A 20,955-nucleotide genomic window follows, 5' to 3' on the forward strand; every position below is an offset into this window, starting at 1 on the left:
ACAGCAGGAGCACACTGCTCACTAGAAAAAACACTAGTGTAGATGGACAGTAGAGGCATAGCAGTATGCTGAACAGCCTAGATCGTAGCTCTGTAGACCTCTTGTGTAGATCTCTGCGGATCACCTTGGTGTAGCAGAGACATAGCTAAGGCCCTAGTTGAGTGACCTCAAGGCAGGTCAAGAGGCAACCCATGCGCAGTTGTGGAAGCAAGAAAAAATACCAGAGAAATGGGATTGGATTATAAAAGTTACGACATTGAGTGAAATGGACAAATTAACAACAATATTAAGAGACTATGATTTGGAAGTTTTTTAGACGGAGTGGAAGATATGTAGAAAAAGAGTGGAAAATAAAAGGACATTGGACAATTTTTGATAATGATTAAGTTTAAAAAATATATTATTTTTTGTTTTAATAGTTAAGGGTATCTTTAAATATTTGCATTTTAAGTAAATAACACGAGCGGGGGTCAAGTAGTGGGGGGAGGGGTGGGTAGAAAGTAATATATGGGGTAGATAAAAGAAGTTTTTAAAGATGTAAGAAATAGATTTATTACCATATCTTACCAATAAAATTGTTTTAATCCAAAGAGGCAACCCATGGCGAGGAACAGTAGGGCTCAGGATGTCCTGTTAGGCCTCAGGGAACTCTCTGGGTGTTTTCGCACTCACCTTCAGCCGGCGCCGCGACCCTCTTGACGACGGAGGATCTGTGCTGATTTCCCACACGAAGCGCTGGAGCAACCAGAAGAGCCGCCAATTTCCGGCGCGAAGCCCGCTCAAACGTAAATCGCCAAGAAGCAGGAAAACGCTTGAGCGGGCTTCGCGCCGGAAATTGGCGGCTCTTCTGGTTGCTCCAGCGCTTCGTGTGGGAAATCAGCACAGATCCTCCGTCGTCAAGAGGGTCGCGGCGCCGGCTGAAGGTGAGTGCGAAAACACCCTCTGAGATCTTACAGTTTGGTTTGGAGGAAACAGTGGAGAAGAACAAGTTAGTTTTGTTTCTAGAGTTGAATGAAGAACACAAAAGGAGGACCCTTTTGATATCCAAAGAAAGGAGACTTTCTTCATCTGCCAACCTACGAAGAAAAGGTTTGAAAGAGAGATGTCAGAGTTACAAAGGGAACTCAGACTCTATTTCCAAGAGAAAGAGTACTGTTGGAGAGCAAGGAAGAAGTATATTCTACACATCATGAAAACGAAGGGTATCATAACATAGAGCCAGTAGTCCAGCTATCCAACCAGTGAGAGAGAGACAGCCATCAATAACTCTGCTTCCCATGACAAGAAATGAATGGAACCAGTAGCCAGGGGTTTGGAGAGGTTCCCTGGCAGGATTGATTGTGGAGTGGTCATTTGGCATAAAGATGAAAGCCAAGAAGACCTTTAGGAAATGAGTAATAGAAGAGTGTGAGGATGACAGGTACCCATCAATGGAGGTACAGTGGTACAGGTGCCAAGGTGGGCAGGAGGCATGTTCCAACCCAAGAGGAGTTGAGGTTGCAGCCTACAATGATGCTAAGAGAGATAATAGAAAGTTCCATATTTGGAAGGCGTCCAGGAGGCATAGAGATCTGGATCAATTGGAAATGTAATATTATGCAGAGGGTTTCCTGTTCCAGAACTCAGAGTGTGTCCCAGTTGAAAAGAGCAAATAAAATCTCTCAAACCATTTTTGAGAAAGAAACACTGTGTGGTGCTGTATCTGGCCACTGTACAACAGGAGTTCAAAGGTGAGAGAAAAGTAGGGGGAGTCTCTGAGGCGAGACAATGCAGAATAGGAAAGTAGTGATGGCAAAGCCATCATAGTTATGCCCTAGCTTAGAGCAGTGAGGGCATGGCTACACTGGAATTTCAAGGTAGACGTAGAGGTAATGGCTTCGTCGCGGGAAAGGAGACCATCTCTTAAGATCTGGTATCCACTCCTGCTCTGGGGTAGAATCATTGATGTTTCCAATCTTGCTCAGATGCTGTCGATCGGAGAATGACCCCAGAGGCATAAAGGAGAGTGGAGAAAAAACCTCTCAACATGAGGGGATGCCGCCCTGCAGTTTCAAGAAATCGCCTGTATGTTCAGATCCCCAAGTGCGTGGATGACCTGCGGAAAGAGTGGAAGTCTATACCATCTGTCCACACTCCCAGTACTAGGGTGCAAGCATTCTGGCAAAAGCCCATCTGTGACAGTTATAAGATGAGGGATGAGGCATTCATTCAAGAGTGAAGACAGACCTCTCTGCAAGTGATAGCTGAGGGAAGTGTGTAGTGGATCTTATTGCCAGCATTCCCAGGAAATGATGTGGTAGTTGGCATGGTCAGGAGGCTATAAGTGGCTTGATACAGTCTGCCCTTGCCTCCTGTTCCTGGTATTCCAAGGAGGTCTCCCATCCAAGCATTTGACAAGGTTGGCCCTGCTTAGCTCCCAAGATCTGATGATATTAGGTTTGCCTGGGCTATCCAGGTCAGGGCTGGTAAGCTCTTGACACGGGATCATTCATATGCATCTTCCAGAACCAGAGACTGGTTTGTAATGATCCGAAAGGAAGGATAGGAAGTTGGAGAGATGTCCCTAAAAGCAGAAAGAGCTCCTATTATGCGCCAATCCCATGGTTAGGACCCTGGGCAGTAGGGAGAGATGGAGCAACCGGGGGTCCCTGGAGAGTCAGAGAGTTCTGAGGCACCAGAACTCCAGAAATGTAGGAAATGCATGAGGAGGCTGGTAAGCGCCTGGACCAAGGTGGCTGAGGCCATAAGGCCTAGAGGGGATCAACATGGAGAACTGTCTGTTGTTACCATGTTTGGCGCACATGCACAAAAGAGAAAGTTCTGCACCCCCCATATGATGTGTGCATGTGTGCGGACCCCACAGGCTAGCATTCATAGTTCTTTCTTTCTTTCTTTCTTTCTTTCTTTCTTTCTTTCTTTCTTTCTTTCTTTCTTTCTTTCTTTCTTTCTTTCTTTCTTTCTTTCTTTCTTTCTTTCTTTCTTTCTTTCCTTCCTTCCTTCCTTCCTTCCTTCCTTCCTTCCTTCCTTCCTTCCTTCTTTCTTGTATTGGAATACGTCTGAGTGGACTGAGCATTGTAAATGAGGATCCATTTGGAGTAAGCAACCAACAATTGGCCAGTTTAGCAACCAACAGTTACAGGAGTGTGGTTAAACCTAGGAACCAGAGCAGGGTGCGAGGAATGCATGGAGAGGGATGCATGGAGCTTTCAAGTGCCCAATGGAAGTGAAGTGGTCCAACTGAAATGTAGTGGGAATACACATTCAGTAAATCAGGGGCGCCAATCCCAACTTCACGCTAGTTGGCAGGAAGATGTCATGCAGGGCAGCCCTGCTAAAATTGTACTAGAGGGACTTCATTTAGTGCTCTATGGATCCTGATGAGGCAGAGGCCTCCCTGTCCTGTTCTTGATACCATGAAGTACTGAAAGGGAAGGTGGAAGCTTGGAAGAAAGAAGAGCTCGGTCCCTGATCAGGAATGACTGGACTTCCACGAGGAAGACAGTTGGTGTTAATATGAGCCTTCAACAGGTAGGTAGCTGATGCAGCTGCACTAAATTCTCTCAGGTAAGAGAGGAAAGGTGTTGGTTAGTACTGAGGCAGAACCCTGTTTCCAGGAGAGTTCAAATGGTTGGTGCTAGGATTGTCGTTTGTTCTAGGCTGTGTACCGGATGGCGTAGAACCTGGAGGCAGACCCAGATTGTAGAGCGTTGTGATGCTCCTGAGCATCTCATGCCAAATGATATCTGCAGTAGAGTAGATACTGGGGGGGGGGCAGTGCTTCTGAGAGTTGTTGCCCTAAAATAAACTGCCAGTAGCTGGTGTGAGTGGAGTAGCAGGAGGGTCTTAACACCTTGACACCAGCTGAATAAAATGTCTTGGAGAAAGCGTCAGGGTATAGCCTCATGCTTTCGTGCAGTCACCATTGGATTTAGGGTCATCCGATGGAAAAGGCAGAGACCATGAAGCTCAGGGTAAAGAAACAGTGTGGAGGTAGGCAAGGCTTGATCTGCATCGGAACAGTCAGAGGATGGATAGAGATGCTGATATTCAGTGCTGATGGCAGAGCCATGTGAGTCTGCTCTGGAGGTTTGTGCGGGCGCTTCTTCTAGCATTGATCCGGTAATAGAGTAGCCAGGTCGCTGTTGCCAACAGTAGTAAGATGGATGGTAAAGCATCCAGTACCCAAGGGAGGTTGCACATTCTGGACCAACTTGGGAGGTCCTCGGAGAAAGAGGAACAAAAAGCTGCTGGGACCCCGTGCAGTCTTTCTTTATAAGACTGGAGAGAACCCATGTGAAAATGAGGGTGACAATGGAGAAAGATAAAAAGGGGGGGGGGGAGGTCAGCATCATCGCTGCCGATGACCCTCCACCCTCGAGGTAGAATGTCAATATGGGGGAGTGCTTTGGCTCCAGTGCCCACGAGACTGCGGCCAAGCAGAGAGGCATTGGCGCTTGGGGCCCCAAGCATAGATGGGAGGTGCATTTGTGCTATGAACTGGAGCGCAGAAACACTCAGGTCGGGAATAAGCTGAGTGTCCGGGGGGTGGGGTGGGGGGTTCAGTCGGCGATGTCAGGAGTTGAAGATGGAAGTAATTGCCGACTCCGACGCTGATCCTTCCGACGCTGATCTTTCAGTGGGCAAGTAGCATATGATGACAGAAGTCATGTTTGCCATGCCTGCAGTTCACCTCGAATCCCTTGTCCTCCCTGCAGAAGTTGCTGACAGGTAGCGAGGACTCCGACTTCAATGCCAAGAATGCTCATAGGACAGAGCAGTCGGTGTTGGAAAAGGAAGAGCCATGAAAGTTTGTCTTGCTCTCAGTGGGCTCTGGCGCCAGTGTTGCGAGTTGAGTCATTTGTTGTCCAGGATTGAAGACATCAAGGTCCATTGAATCAGTGAGGGAGACGACTCAAGCAGCTTGAACAGGCACATCGCTGGCTTTTTCCTTGTGCAAGATTGCTTGCAAAATCTTGCTTGCACAATAATGTACAACTGAAAGAAGGGTATTCACAACTACTACAACTAGTCAGGAGGATTGGTGAAGATCTACTTTGCAAGGCTCTCTGGGCAGGGAGAGCGAAGGAAATGAATCAGGAGGGGGAATTTGACTCCAGCACTTGAGTTGACAAGAGAGTCCGACTCCACTGCTTTTCTGTAACAGGGAAGGGAAAAAAAGGGGGGGATCCAAAGGGCTGAGGAGAGTAAAGTTTTTGACTTTTCTCCATCTTACTTTGTTTGTTTGTTATTATTTGCTTTTGAGATAACATGAGAGACAGAAATAGAAGTGGTTATTTGAAAGAGGGAAGTAGATAAAAGTATTGGCCGGAGCGAGGAGAACAACTGATCAGTGCGGCAATCAGAAGAGAACTGGTGGGATGTCCGCGCCCACTCTGTGAGCATGCATGGTGGGGTTCTTGTGCATGCCCACTGGAGCTAAGCGCGAAAATCCTTGGCTTGTTAAGTACCGATTGGGTACTTTAATTTCTAGTATAATCTCAATTAGGGGTGTGCAAAAAACGGAATTACACGGATTCGGAAATACACAGGGACAAAAAAATACGGAATACCATGTATTTCCTATTACCGTACTCGGAATAGCCGCATACACGGTAGATGCATGGCTATTTCCGAATATATGGCCCCATTATACCCTATGGCCATTGAAATCAATGGCAAAATAGGGTATATTGGAAGCCACCTGGAGGAGAGGGGGTTTGAGGGAGAGCCCCCAGATTTGCAGGGGACACTCCCCTACAAACCCCCCAAGTCCCAAAAAGATTAGGCCAGGGGGTCCCATTCCAGTGGCACCAAAAGAGGGTGCCCCTATCCCACCATTATACCCTATGGGCCACTGAAATCAATGGCAACATAGGGCATAATTAGAGGCTACTGGGGGGCAGGGGGTTTGAGGGAGAGCCCCAAAAACTGCAGGGCAACTTCAGGGGACTCCCCCGCATGCAACCCCCCTGGCCCAAAAAGACTGCACCCATCTGTGGGCACCCCAAAAGGAACACTGCTCCCAATGGTGAGAAAAAAACAATTAGAGCCACTTCCTCACTGTAATTGTCATGGGAAAAGTGGTTCTGGGGAGCAGGAGGTTTTGAGGAGAGCCCCCCAAACTGCTGTGCAGCTTCAGGGCACTGTTCCACACAAAACCCACAAGGCCAAAAAGAAATTGGACCAGGGGTCCAATTCCTGGGGCACCCAAAGCCAAACCTAACTTCATACCAGAGAATCTCTATAGGACCCAAATGCACTACATCCCTCTATCTACTCTATGAACCCTGCAGGCCTGGAACCAATATAAACCCAGTTGCCAACGTCACTGTCACACAAAACACAATCTGCTCAAGGTCTGCTCTGCAGACCTGGCTGCAGCAAACTCAGATGCCAGCTCTCCAGCCCTGCCCCAAACAACATGGGGAGAGCTTGCCAAGCACAACAAGCCTGCTGGTTCTGGGTCTCTCACCCAGGTGCCAGCTTCTCTGCCACAGAACACACAATCTACAGATGCCAGCTCTCCAGCCCTGCCCCAAACAACACGGGGAGAGCTGGCCAAGCACAACAAGCCTGCTGGTTCTGGGTCTCTCACCCAGGTACCAGCTTCCTCCCCCCCAAACCAGAACCAGGAAAAGGGACAACAGGATAAGGCCAAGAAACTCAACTGTTAAAAAAGTGGCCTTTCAAACAATGAAAATTAGGCCAAACAGCCCCCCCCCCCAAGAACCAGAAGAGAAAAGGAACAGCAGCAGCACAACACCGCAGCAACAAATCAAACACAGAATCCTTTTAAAACAGTAAAAAAACTTAACTTTTAACAATACAGGAACTTTACCAACCCCTCCCCCCAAAAAAACCCTTCACCCTAACCACAAGAAATCCAAGCCATCCAAATCAAGAAAAGTAAAAGGACACTGCACTTTTAAAAGTCCTCTCACTAAAGTAAGATATGGGCAAATTGGCAAACCCCCCACCCCACCCCAGGCCCCCACCCCCAGCAGAACCCCCTAACCCCAAATAAGCTACCCAGTACTCACCCACCCAAATCTGGACTCTGAGTCTTAAAAAGCCCTTTTACTAACTAAAATAAAAACAAGAACCCCAAGACTGTCTTACCTTAGAGACGCCTTCTCTTCTCAAGGCAGGTCAGGAAAGGCTGAGAGAGAGAGCAGCAGCAGCTAAGGCCAAAGGCCAGCGCAGCACAGTCTCTCTCTCACACCAAACAACAGCAATGGAATGGAGTCCAGCCAGGCAGACTCTGACCCTACACAGAGCAGTTTCAAAAAATAGCACTGCTCTGTGATTGGCCAGATAACACTGTTTACTTGGATACCCAAGTAAACAAAAGAACAAAAGAACAACAATGTAGCTGATGGTTGAGGGATTAGCCCAGCCATCAGCTACACAAAAGCCCTGCAAAGCATGCATTTGCAATGCATTTTGCAAATGCATGCTTTGGATTGCTTGCTGGGGCTCCTCTCCCCCCTCCCCCTCCCTCCCTGATCCCAGGGAGGCTATGGGAGAGGCGGGAAAAGGCTTCCAAAGGCAGGAAAGGAAGCAAGCAGCTCCCCTGAGGCTGCAGAAGTTCCTTTCTCGCCTTTTCCATTGACTTCCGTATACTTCCGAATATCTATACGGAAGTACATGAGGAGCCATATACGGCTCCTGTTTACTGACCTGAAAATGGAATCGGAAATATACGGTGCCGTATACTTCCGAATCAGGGGTGATTCGATGGTCTATGCGGTTCAGCTGAGCTGAATGCATACCCCTAATCTCAATACATACTGTGCAACTTATTTATGTAAAATCTTTTGAAAACCTGTCTTCTAGATTATCTTGTTTACAATGACAACAATCCACAACATTTATTCATGTGCTAAAGCCTCATTAATTTTTAACAAGACCTCAGTAAAGACTCATGGCAAATCCTAGCAGCATCTTTATCATACACCTCCTACTAAGTCCTTGGATTTTTGCCCTTGCTCATTAATGCTTTCCCAGTACATCATAATACAATGGAAGGCATATGATCCTGCAACACTGTTGTAGTTAAGCAGGTCTTATCTGTACATGGATGATGAAAGCCTGCCTAGGATTCCTACTGACATCATTTTGAGTTCCATAAGGGAAACATGGCAGGGTGTAAATTAATTAAAAAACAAATATCTCAACACATGAAGCCTGAAGACGTTGTTTAAACAAATTCATGGACAAGAAAGTAAACATTAGAGATTTTATATTGCTCACTGCAACTTGCAAGACTTTTAGTGTTGCCATCTGCACTATTTTTTCTCATTTGGTATGGGATTTTTAGCACACATTTTTCTTTTAATGAAATGACTCCTTCTGATACTGTTTTGCATTGAAATGGCATCTCTAAAAATCTTGCAAGTTTCAGGTTTCATTTTGACAAGTTAGGGATGTGCAAGGAAATCTGCGTTTGGGGTGGAGGATAAATCACTGAGAACTTTTCTACAGATTCAGTTTTCTCACTCTAGCATAGTGTGAACAGACCAACTGTTTTCTTTTTTAATTGATACACAACTGCTCCCATCATTCCTCTATAGCCAAGCAACAAGAATGCTCAGTCCTTACCAGGCTGCTCTGCAGGGGGAGGGGGAACTGTTTCTTCTTTTTATTTTACAAAATCATCTTTTCTCATACCCGGAAAGCTCCCCAGGATGCAGAAATCTCTACCTTGTTTGTGGGTGGTCCTATTTTGCTACTACCTATAAAGCACTTGACCATCAACTCTGCTGCTAGGGCTTTATACCTGCAAGACAGCCACCAAGAACGTAGCATCACCTATTCTTGCAATCCACATGTTTAGAACATAAACAAGAAAAATTAAGAACTCACTATACAGGAGAAAGTAACATCAAAGTCACAAAGAAAGCAATTATTGTTACAATAACATTCTCTAATGGTCCGCCTCCTGTTAAAAAACATAAACCGAAACATCCCCCAAAACGCTTTCAAGATTTGTTTTCAAAAACAAACTTTATTGTATTGGTTTTTACTTTGCTTAAACTGTTTTATCAATTGATGCCCATGAAGATTTTTGAAACCCCTGTGAAAAAGTACTGTAATATAAAGAGCAAATACAACTGTTCTGAGGACCAAGCCCAAAACAAAAATCCACCTAAGCTCAGGGAGGCATGACTTTGGTTGATGTCAGATGTATAGGCTGCAACAACAACAACAACAACAACTAAAATAAATTGAAGAGACAAACATCCTGGATCAGCAGTTTGTTTACAACAGCTTTACTGACATGCGAAGGGATCTCTGTAAAAATGGTGCTCCCAGTCTATCATGTTATCTTCCAAGCCTACATATATATACATTGTGGAAATAAAGAAAATGAAGCTTACAGTTGCACTGTTCAGGAAAATATGCAAAGAGTGAGAGTGAAAAACATGAGAGCAGTCAGTATGCAGCAACAGATTTCTGAATGTGAATCTATGGTCCTTATTATATGTTGATGTGAATTCTGTTCTCTTCCTCCATGGTGAATGAAAATTGGATCTCTTCTCCCTTCTGTTTCACATAGGTCCTCATGTGAGATGTGTGATGGGAGTTAGATTGGGGGCAAGCAAAAACCTACATGGGGGGGCTGTTTGTTCTGCTGCTGGTGTCTATGTGACAATGGTGTGGGAGGGAAGGTTGAAATCCATTCCTACATCATGAACTGGAGACAAACCACAGCACTTGTTAAGGTGAGTTCCCATAATTTATGTGATTGCAAGCTGGGTACTAGACCCACCATCTGATGCATGCTATATATCCCATGTAATTAAGACTTATATGAAAGAAATCCAGGTCTCACTAACTGTTCTGCACCCTCCTCACACACAAATGTAGTCTGATTTTGACTCTTCTACTTCCTCTAGATATCGCCCAATCCTGTGTAAATTTACACCAAATAAAATCTCACTAAGTACAATACGGCTTACTGACAAGTGTACAGGATTGAAACCTTATTATAAGGGGGGGCTTCTGAATTAACATCAGCTTTTTGGAGGGGACAAATAGGAAGGCTAATCCTGTTTCTACATTGACCATAATAGTGATTGACATGGAATTCTATCAGCCCCCTTCCCCCAACTCATTTTTGCTGCCTGTCCCTTAGCCTTTTCCAAATCCACAAATGCTTCAGCTAACAAGCACTGTGTACATCATGGGTGGTCAAACTTACTTAACGTAAGAGCCACATAGAATAAACATCACATATTTGAGAGCCACGAGGAAGGAAGGAAGGAAGGAAGGAAGGAAGGAAGGAAGGAAGGAAGGAAGGAAGGAAGGAAGGAAGGAAGGAAGGAAGGAAGGAAGGAAGGAAGGAAGGAAGGAAGGAATCCAAAAAGACATCCCTGTACTGATTCCCAAGCCATGCACCCCTGGAATGTGATATTGCAATGTAACCCTAGAATATTAATATGACACAGCAATGCCTATTTGAATTGGAATGGTCTTTCTTGCACATAAGGGAGAAAAATCCAATTCCTTCTAGGCCCCAGGCAGACTGGAATGATGTCAAGTCTGATTCATAGGTTGGACATGCTGGCCAAATGTTGAACGGTTGAGAAGCATCCATCTTTCTGCTCCTGGAAATGAAGAATTCCAGGCCCAGAGAGGGACATATGGTGGGCAGAGCTGTAAAAGTTCCTTCACTCTTTTGGCAACCTTTTAAGTCCTGTTATCAAAACATAAAGAAATAAGGGTTACCAGGAACCCTGCAACACAAATAAATAGCTTGTATATATATTTATTTTATTTATTTATCTGAGATTTATATCCCGCCCTTCCCACTAGGTGGCTCAGAGCGGCTTACAACAGGTAAAACTAACATAAAATATAAAATTAAGCATTAAAATTAACATTACATCATTTATAGTTAAAAATCTAATCATTTGTTATATAAATAAAACATTAAAATCATTCAGCGGTCTTAAGTTACGCTCAATTCAAATTCGATGTTCAGTGTTCAGTACTCAGTGCCAGTCAGTTGTGGGCCAGCCGGAAGAGGGCTGTCTTACAGGCCCTGCGGAATTGGGTAAGGTCCCGCAGGGCCCTTACCTCTTCCGGCAGCTGGTTCCACCAAGATGGAGCCATTTTGGAGAAGGCCCTGTCCCTTGTAGCTTTCAAACAGGCTTCTTTTGGCCCAGGGACAACCAGGAGATTTTGAGTTCCCGATCTCAGTGCTCGCTGGGGAACGTGTGGGAAGAGACGGTCCCTCAGGTAGGCAGGTCCTAGGCCATATAGGGCTTTAAAGGTAATAACCAGCACCTTGTACCGAACTCGGTATATATGTTCTGTTATTCTTCAGGGCAAGACAGCAAAACCACAAAGGCTAAAGGTTAAGTGGTCATCTTGTTGTGAATGTGTGGTATAACTGTAAACTGGTCTCATATTTTCTGCCAGGGAATGACTTTTAACAAAGTTTCTATTTTTCTTTAATTATTGCTAAGGCTATTAAAGTCAACCAATCTCCTGAACACTTGATGGATGGCTATCCATGTTTGACACTAAGACAGAAATCTATCACTTTTGGGGAGCTTCAAAGGAATCAGTTTGGAAAAATAGGGCCATAAAAAGTCATTTGGCCAGTGTAATTAAAATTCCTCTATTGGGGTATGGATCTATGACACAATGATCTCTGATTGGATATTCCACATATGACACCCCAATTTTCCATTGGTGTGACATTCTGCTTCCTCATTGGGTAACTGAATCACTTGATGTGACATAATTTACCCTAGAAAACAGGCAACCCCACCTGTCAGGTTAGAGAAGAGAGAAGGAAAGAAAAGGGAATTTCTCCATCCTCTCCTCCCTCCATCCTCTCCTCCCTCCATCCCTTCCTACCCTCACCCCCCTTCCTCTCAAGAGAAATCTCCCTGCAGAGGCCTTCCATTTCCTCTGACTGAGCCTAACCTGCAAGATCTAGGTATTGTATCACCTTCCCCATCCATACTTATTCAGCTAACCACTGTATTCCTCTTGTATGCTTGAAATTGTTTGATTGGGATGTAACTATTTGAAAACCTATACCTATAATAAAATCCATTATTAACCAAAGGATTTTCAGTGGTCTATCTCTGTAGACATTGACAGAGATCCCTGCTCACCTCACCTCTCGTAGACTCACCATTTTGAGCTAAGAAATATTAATATTCCCCAATAAAAAGTTAGTTGAGGTGTAACAGGAAGGAAGGAAGGAAGGAAGGAAGGAAGGAAGGAAGGAAGGAAGGAAGGAAGGAAGGAATCAAATAGGGAGAAGTGGAAAGAAAACAACTTTAACTTTAGATGCATTCTCCAAGCAGCGAGCTGGCTTGGCTTGGAGAAGTGATTTAAAGAGAGAAATGCCTTCTCCAAGCTGGCCAATGGTTTGGTGGGGGCTTCGAGAGCCACACAATATGTGTGCAAGAGCCACATGTGGTTCCTGAGCTGCAGTTTGACCACCCCTGGTCTACACCAAGGTATATTTTTAAAAGAGTGAGAATAAGAAGAGAATAAGATCAGACCCACTGGTCCACCTAATTCAGCATCCTTTTTCACATAGTGGCCAGCAAGTTACTCTAGAGAGTAAGGATGCCAACAGGCCTGGAGGGGGGGAAATTATTTGTCCCTTAACTAGAGGCTTAATGTGTGAAAATGGGCAGCTGAAATTATGGGAATAAATAACATAATTTAGTAATTAATATCCTATTAAGTATCAATTAAAGAGGCCAGTCATTTTTCCACCAGGCAGTTGACAACTCTATGGAGCTCTTCCTTCCCTCCTCCCAGAATGCCCTTCCCAGGCATCAGCTTACCTCTAATTCCAAATCATGTATGATCAATTTAACAAACCCACAAACACTTCAGCTATAAAACAAGGCTTATTTCAAGTCAAACCAAGTTGAACATATATGAACATATGAAGCTGCCTTATACTGAATCAGACCTTTGGCCCATCAAAGTCAGTATTCTCAGACTGGCAGCAGCTCTCCAGGGTCTCAAGCTGAGGTTTTTCACACCTATTTGCCTGGACCCTTTTTTGGAGATGCCAGGGATTGAACCTGGGACCTTCTGCTTCCCAAGCAGATGCTCTACCACTGAGCCACCATCCCTCCCCAAGTTCTATTTTTTCAGGGTGGTGATTTTAGAAAAGCCAATTCCAAATCAATTCTTCATGTAAGACTTGAACAGATAACAACTCATCCTGTTGTATTAGTAGCATGCATATAGCATTATCCTAAATTAGGCCCACTGTCTCGGGATCAGCATTCAGCATGATACAAAATCTATCAGCACTACACTGTGACCATTCTCAAGTTCTGTCTCCAATCTGCCTTTTGTATCTGACAATAATAATAATAATTATTATTATATGGTGTTCTGTTTGGTATAATGAGGAGATTCGAAGGTTGTTTGGCAGCCTTAAGTGCTAGATCCTTTTAGAGTTATGCACCACCAGGTGGCGGGCTAGACTTATTTTGGAGGCTGAGAGAACTCTGAGAGCTGTGACTGACCCCAAGGTCACCAAGCTGGCTTCATGTGGAGGAATGTGGAACCAAACCTGGTCCTCCAGATTAGTGTCTGGCACTCTTAACCACTACACCACACTGACAAATACATACATTCCAAATTCCTTCTGAAAACTCATCTCTTGTTGACAGCTCTTTATCCCACTCTCTCAATTGGTGCTCCACCACCATCTTTCTTTTTTGAACAGCCTGTTTCTCAGTGCCATTTCACATTCCTTGCCAAGATGCTGGAAAGATCTCACTGCTGTATTGGTGTAAAAATAATGCCCTGATGATATTTCTCCTGCAAATGAGCAGCTGGAAAATTGATCAGCAACCTCCCCTCACACACACACACACACACACACACACATATAGCTCCATATTACTATGAAGGACTGGGAAGAGGCTGTCTGCTCAACTAAAAAAAATCCATTGCACTGATTAAAAATTTGCGATTTTATGTCCACACTGTAGTGCCATTTGTTTTCTGAGCCCTCATCTATTATTCCCTTCTCTTTCTTATTTCCTACGCAATGTTTTTGCATGTTTATCCTGTCAATCTTTCCACTTAACCCTCCCTTATGTTGCTCCCCCCACCCTGTTCTCTTTCCTAACAATTCCCTTCTTTTCATTACCTAAATCCTGTCCACTGCATGCAAGCCTGGCACAGATCCACTCTACCTGGTTAGAATGCCCATGCCATAAAAGTATGTAAACACTTCTCTGGAATTACACAGAGACCAACAATGTGGAAATATTTCTTCCTAATCTACACATAGATAGGTAACATCTGATCTACCTCCCTGTCTAAATCCTTTCCTACTTGACCAACACTTCTTGGATTAATCTTGCCCATATCAGTTGTACTCTGCAGAGATAACATGAAAGCATGAAGTTGGAACCTACAGTCTCCATATCCATGTGTTGATTTTTGAGAAATCAGCTACTCTAAACACTATATCCTGATCATTTCTTACACACTTATATGACATCAATGTTGCTTTTTCATAATAATCTCCCACACTGCACAGACAACATTTGAAGCAGGGAACCATATGGACTGTACAGGCTACAAGGTTACTGCCTTACCAGGACTCTTTGTCATTAAAACATAAAAAAATAAGCAGTAACTATACACAAAAGGTAACAACAACAAAATCCTTAGCAGTCAAGAATCAGCCAATGGTTGTTACTAAGCTCTAAATCAATGTGACGTATCAAATGAATGATTAGGTTGTGGTCCTACGTGTGATCCTGGCCCGTAGCCATTTTATTTCTCATGCTTATCACCACTGCCCGCACTTGCCACCAGCTGCCCTCCAATCCAAATGTCACTCTCTCTGGGCAGAGCTGCTTTGCTCTCTCACCTCTCCCACACTGCTATTCTGGCTTGTTTCTCATAGGCCGGCAAGGCAAGCCCTGGCCACCTCCACCCCTCCAATTCAGCAAGACAAGCCCCATGCCCACAAGCCTGCCACTCTTCCCACAGAAGGCATGGTGCTGGCTCCTTGCCCTGCTGGAGGCAGCCCTTTCTGCTGCAGTCAGAGGCAACTGGAATTACTCTCCCCTGGCAGTGACAGGCAAGCAAGATGCTCTTCTTCATCTGGCACTGCTGGTCTGCAGTGTCTCTCAGCCCTCCAACTACTGCACCGTGAGAGAGGCTTTCTGCCCAGAGTTGGACATGGGCAGTGGAGGCGTTGCATGGCAGGAGCCCTGTGGAGGATGGGAAAGGGTGCCCCGCAGCTTTTTAAAATGCCCTCCGCCACTTTAAAAATCCTGGCTATGCCCCTGATGTGGTTTCATGTTTACATGAAATTACTGGAAAATACTTCTATGTTAGCAGTTAGGACACATTCCCACTAAAGTCGCCCTTGAAGTGAGCACTAAGCATCTGTCCCTTTGTTTTTGCTCTGATTAATAGCTTCCCAGTGCTAACGTAGCACCATGTTAATTAACCTCTGTTTTCTGACAAACATTGAATCATGGTTCTATAAGACTCAACTGCTCCACGGTTTCACACAGCAATGGGATCTAGCGTGCATCCTGTAGCCATTGGGCTATTTAACAAATGCCACTGGTCTACTTGGTTTTAAACCATCTAGCACAGCATGGCTTCCTGACCATAACAGGAGGCTAAAGTTCCGTTCATAAAAATAAACATGTGTGGGCCAAAACAGCCTTAGTAACAACATTCTACATCAGATAGGCCCCAAGAAGAGAAAGGAACACACCGGCATCTGTGGTTACACCTCAACTGGTGAATTTCCTCCTCACTTTGCTCCTTCATAATGAGAACTTGATGTGTGGATGTTATTTATAGAGCCAAAGTTTCTTTTATAACCCGTGCAGCAGGATGCGGTCAAAATATTGGCTGCACTCCCTTTACCTTAGCAAAGAGAACATTAGCTTCATATCTCACATTCAGTGAGAGATGAAAGGAGAAAAAGTTTGACAGGTGCAGAGGACAGTTGAAAGGTAGAATATAGAAGCATTTTAATCCTCTAACAAAATCTGAGTTCAAAACTTCACAACACATTTACTAAATCAATGAATTCAATATACATTTGGCACAATCTACCAAGCACTACTGTGGCAAACACTTCATTCATTAAAAACTAGGGTTTTATTTCTGCTTCTGCACATCCTTCATTGCAATTAACGGACATTTTGCATCTGTAGCTTTTAGTATAGGTGCACTAACAGATATTTAATCTAACTACTAGACAGTGACATACAGGGAGCTTACCCAGATGTCTGATTTTTTGTACTTGGAGTAGCTTTGTTAGGGCTCCAGAATTTACCCGTGGCCCTGAGCCCACAGTATTAACAGCACAACCCTAAGCATGTTTACTTATGTTATCACCCAAGACTTGTTAAACAGTGTGCTTAAATAAGTTAACAATTGTTCAGTTTAGACATCATACTAAACCACAGTTTGCACCAAACTCAAACGTATTTGAGTTTCCAAACAGACAAGAAACAACTTATGGTTTATACCTGAATGTCTGCTTTCTTCTTCCCTTCTCTCAGAACTCAGCTTCATAATTACAGTTTGCTAACTGATCATATACTACAGTTTGTAAATTCAGGTATCGAGGCAAATCATAGTTAAGCTTTCATTGCCCTACTCTGCAGTTCTGATGTGCAGCCTTACATGCTGTTAAATACAACGCTACTTAGGAGTACTTTTAAATGTTTTGTTCTCTTACTGGTTTTCAAGCTGTACTGTTAAGATTTCTCTCTATACGAATATTACTTTGTGAAGTAAACAATACTTTCTGCATACATATTTTCGATGAAAATAATAATTCGCTTTAAAAGTTTCTGTTCTGTCTTATATGCTCTATGTTTTATATCAGAACATATAGCTCTTGGCATAATAAATAACAGACATTAAAAAAGAGGTAAAGATTAATTCTCTGCATATGGACATGTTAATTGAAACATAAACTGCACATATGTGTGGAGTTAAAAGCTCCAGTTCTCAAAACACTTACCACATGCTGCAAATAGTTACTCCTGTGCAGTTCCATGGACCTCAGTGGAAGGCAATCTAATGACTAAAGCAACAGGGGTGGGAGTTAGGGGAAATGGAGGATCTATTCCAAGCTCTGCCAGTGAATCATTTATTCATTTATCTAATTGTATCAAATCCCTTCCTACATAGCGGGCAAACCAGAATCATGTTGGTTCTTTGTGTCTTTCTGAGCTTCCATCTACACAACAGGACCATCATTCTCTCTTTTTATCACACAAGGATACCAGGAGAATTATTTATTCACCTGTATGCAATGTTCTATACTCAACAGTCCAACGAGTTATTTAATGAAAGGCACTAATGAACTGCTGCACAAAACCTCCTTATTTTAAAACACTACTGTACAAAGTAATTTCCTCTTACTCTCTGCTGATAGTTGCTGATAATACATATTAGTGACCAGTTCTCTTCTGTAAAAATTCATTGGGGAGGGGGTGTAGAATCCTAAGATCCTTAAAGAAAAAGGCATTACTCATTCCACAATCCCACTGCCAACCATAGTGGGATACAATGACCTTTTCTTATATCAGCAGGCAGAAAAGGATTGTTGGCAATCAGATGGTGGAAGGGAGAGGAGCAAAGCAGAGGAAGCCTCAGCTGTGTTATCCTCCAAAACTATGGTGCTGTCAAAGAGGCAGGGGGGTTCTCTGGGTTGCAGCCCAGCAAGCCTTCCAACAAAAGCATACTCAGTGCATCTTTGAACCGGTTTAATGAGATCTGGCACAAAGGCACATGCTTATCTGTTTTACTTGGGAAATGGACTTTGACATTCTGAACATTTAAATGTTTTTCAAGCAAGATATGGTGTTTGTGGGACAACAAAATGTCTCTAGCCTGCTGCACTGTGGTGTTATACAATGAACTAAGAACACACAACATTTACCAGCACTAACTCCCAAGTAAGAGTTAATAGTTTTAGAAGTCTAAGTGGGGCATGCAGGTGGAAGGTGTTACTGAGACAAACTGTCAAATTTGCTCTTTCCTGGGATTTATGCATACACATTAAGAATTGCATGGTTAATAACCAGGATAAATGCTACCCAGTCAAAAACACACAATGAAGACCCAAGGTGGTTTGAGAGCACATGTCAATGAAAAAATATGGTCAATTTGCTGTAACCAGATATGGAAATCTTGATAGTTGGGGAAAAGATGTCTGATAGAAAGGTTAAAAAGTTTATATTTTAAAACTTAATACAGAAAGACACTGCTTCCTCACCTGCCTCTCTGTTGTGCAGAGCCTCAGAGATATATCATGCTTTTAGAAGCTTCTGTTTTAAATGAAACATTCTCCATTCACAACCAACTGGGAAACTCTGGTTTCTCCCCTCCCCAGCTTTTCATTTTCATTACAAGAGGGAAACAAATCTTCATATCCCTATTCTACACTTACAGCACACTAAGCCTTCTTCTTATCTTCTTGCAGCTTGTTCCTGATTTATTGTCATGATGTTGCATTTGTAAAACAGATCCATAAAATAAAGAATAGAACATTTTCCAAGCACTACTGCAAAATAAATTATTTCAGATGTATGGAAACTGCTTAATAAATCCCACTATTCTTGTTTCTTTGGGTATTTTGCAAACTGATTTATAAGTGCAATATCCTTTCTCAAAAATGAGACAATCAACGCAGGATAAAATTATCATGTTATGAAAATAGGGGTCAGGCTTTGGGGCTGCTCTTTAAATTAAACTGAGAGGGGAGATATCTTTCACGTGAAATTGACTCTTTTGTCTCAGAAATGAATGTTTTAATCAGCTACGCTGAAGAGGAGCCCTAAAGTAATGTTTGATTTCATGCAAAGGTGCCTGTTGGTTTTCGATGGGCAAGACCTGAATCCCCACATTTTAAACACAAAATAAATTACATAGGCACACTTCAAATGTAGGGAACAGCTGTGTAAGCTGTTGAGTGAACCTCTGCTAGTTCTTGCCTCCTATGAAACTGTTTGCTTCTCAAAATCTGAACTGCCTACATCAGAAAAATAGAATACTTATTACTATTTGTATAGCTCATTTAAAACCATTTCTTACAATGTTATCCTATTCTTCTTCCAAAGAACAGTTTATCTTCACAAAACTCCCTTGACGTAGATTAGATTGAGAGATCAAGGACTTGTCCAAAGCTAATCAGTGAACTTGTGAAAATCTGAACCTGAGCTCCCACACTCAGGTTCAGCACTGTGACCACTACACTTGTGCCTGTTGTAGGTTGTTAATGATACAGATCTAGAAAGTCAATGCTTTCAGGAGCTAACAGTGAAGGAAATCATGCAGAGCTCTTTGCGAAGGTTGCACAGTAATTTCCATAGTGCTCATAAAACCATGATTGAAGTTAATGCTACATGGGGATTTTTCCCCCCATGACAAATTCACCTTTGCTCTGGGCCACCACTTCAGACATTCTCTCCTAGATCCACCTTTTCAATATTTAATGAATTATTCTTGTGATGCTATTTTATGCAAACAGGGAACATGGACCTTCTTAACATATTGCGACTGTCAGAAGATGGTAATTTAAATTATTATCTGCATGCAGTAGGTTGTTATAAGCAAGACAAGATTTGGAGACCTTATCTGCTCCCTCAGACAGCATTTCTACAAGCTTAATTTAATTGTTTATTTCACTTATATCCTGCCTTTCATTCTAAACTCAATGAGACATGGTGCGTTAAGGGGCGAAACTTGTGCTCTACTTTTCCTTAGGGCACAAGTTGTCAAAAGAATGGTGATGGCCATTAAGCAGGAACTGGCAATTGCCCACCGTCCAGCTCCTTTGGATGGAATCACGAGGGTGGGGAGAGCCTATGCAGACACAGCATGGGAGAGCTGGCCAATCAGGGGGGTTGGCTGGCCTTAAATCAAGATGTCAGCCAATGTAGTGATGGATCACTTCTGTCTCATCTAATTAAACTCTCAGTCACTGTTTTATTTCCTCCCCTTTCCTCCTATTTTCTCAGCTACCTTGCTTAACTGTTTCCTGACTCCTTTGTTGACCATGCAGACTATGAAAATGTAGGAATTCCTTCTTCCTTGGGATTTCCCAAGGAAAAAAGAACACTTTGTAAATTAGCTAATGGGATGAGAACTGAGAATCTCTACAACAGAGAGAATGTTGAAAGCAAGGGGAAATGTGGAGGGGTTTGCTTTAGATTTCTGGAATGCTACTCACTTCACTAGTGAGTTGTGTTAGTCTACTGATTGCTCTGACTTACACTGAGTAATCGCTTTGAGTTTCAATCAGAAACAAATACTATAGCAAATACATTTTACAAATAAAAATAAACAAATCAGCCAGATCAACCTTCTGAAAATGTCTGAGGTGAAGATTTCAAAGACTTTACCCCTTCTGCAATTCCTCCTGGGCTCTTTCCTTGTATACTCTTTCTCTATGTTACTGGAGTGAGGCAGAACAAGTGGATATATAGTTCTCACCAGGCGTTGCCTTAGCTATTGATTCCCATGAGCTTTTCTACCTCGGTTGCCTCCTTCTTCCATAGTCTTGTGTAAGGAAGGGGTAAACAGGAGAGAAAGCTGATCAGGAACAAAACTTTATAAAAAGTAATTTTGTTCTTTGTTGCTGCTGTGTGGATTTTGCTGACAGTTACATGACCCAACACGAACAGCATACCTTAACCTACAGAGTTACTTACTCCCATCTTAAAAGATGAATGTGATAGTTATATTATCCACAAAATCTATCAACAAAGCAAAGAGCATAAAGTACGGAGGAACTCTCTCTGTTTCTGCCAGTCAAGCCAAAGCAGACAAGAAGTATAAAGCCCATGAATGCAGGTCCCCAAAGGCCCAAATCAATATGCATCATGTCATATACTCTAAGAGCAGAAAAAAAAAAACCTCCACATGAATTCATCTGGGCTATTTAGTAAGGATTTT

General features: G+C 43.2%; 1 protein-coding gene across 4 annotated transcripts in view; it reads right to left on the reverse strand.

The window, feature by feature from the left end:
- TOX2 (TOX high mobility group box family member 2) overlaps window positions 1–20,955 on the reverse strand; it is a 351,639-nt gene that overhangs the window by 154,160 nt on the left and 176,524 nt on the right. For 2 of the 4 annotated variants that reach the window (XM_060231004.1, XM_060231006.1), the window contains exon 4: window positions 17,015–17,077. The exons of the other annotated variants lie outside the window; for them this stretch is intronic. In XM_060231004.1, the coding sequence (XP_060086987.1) occupies window positions 17,015–17,077 (63 nt within the window). The remainder of the gene's footprint in view (window positions 1–17,014; window positions 17,078–20,955) is intronic. 4 annotated transcript variants of the gene reach the window in all.

This window comes from Heteronotia binoei, chromosome 2 (genome assembly GCF_032191835.1).
Source record: "Heteronotia binoei isolate CCM8104 ecotype False Entrance Well chromosome 2, APGP_CSIRO_Hbin_v1, whole genome shotgun sequence".
NCBI lineage: Eukaryota > Metazoa > Chordata > Lepidosauria > Squamata > Gekkonidae > Heteronotia > Heteronotia binoei.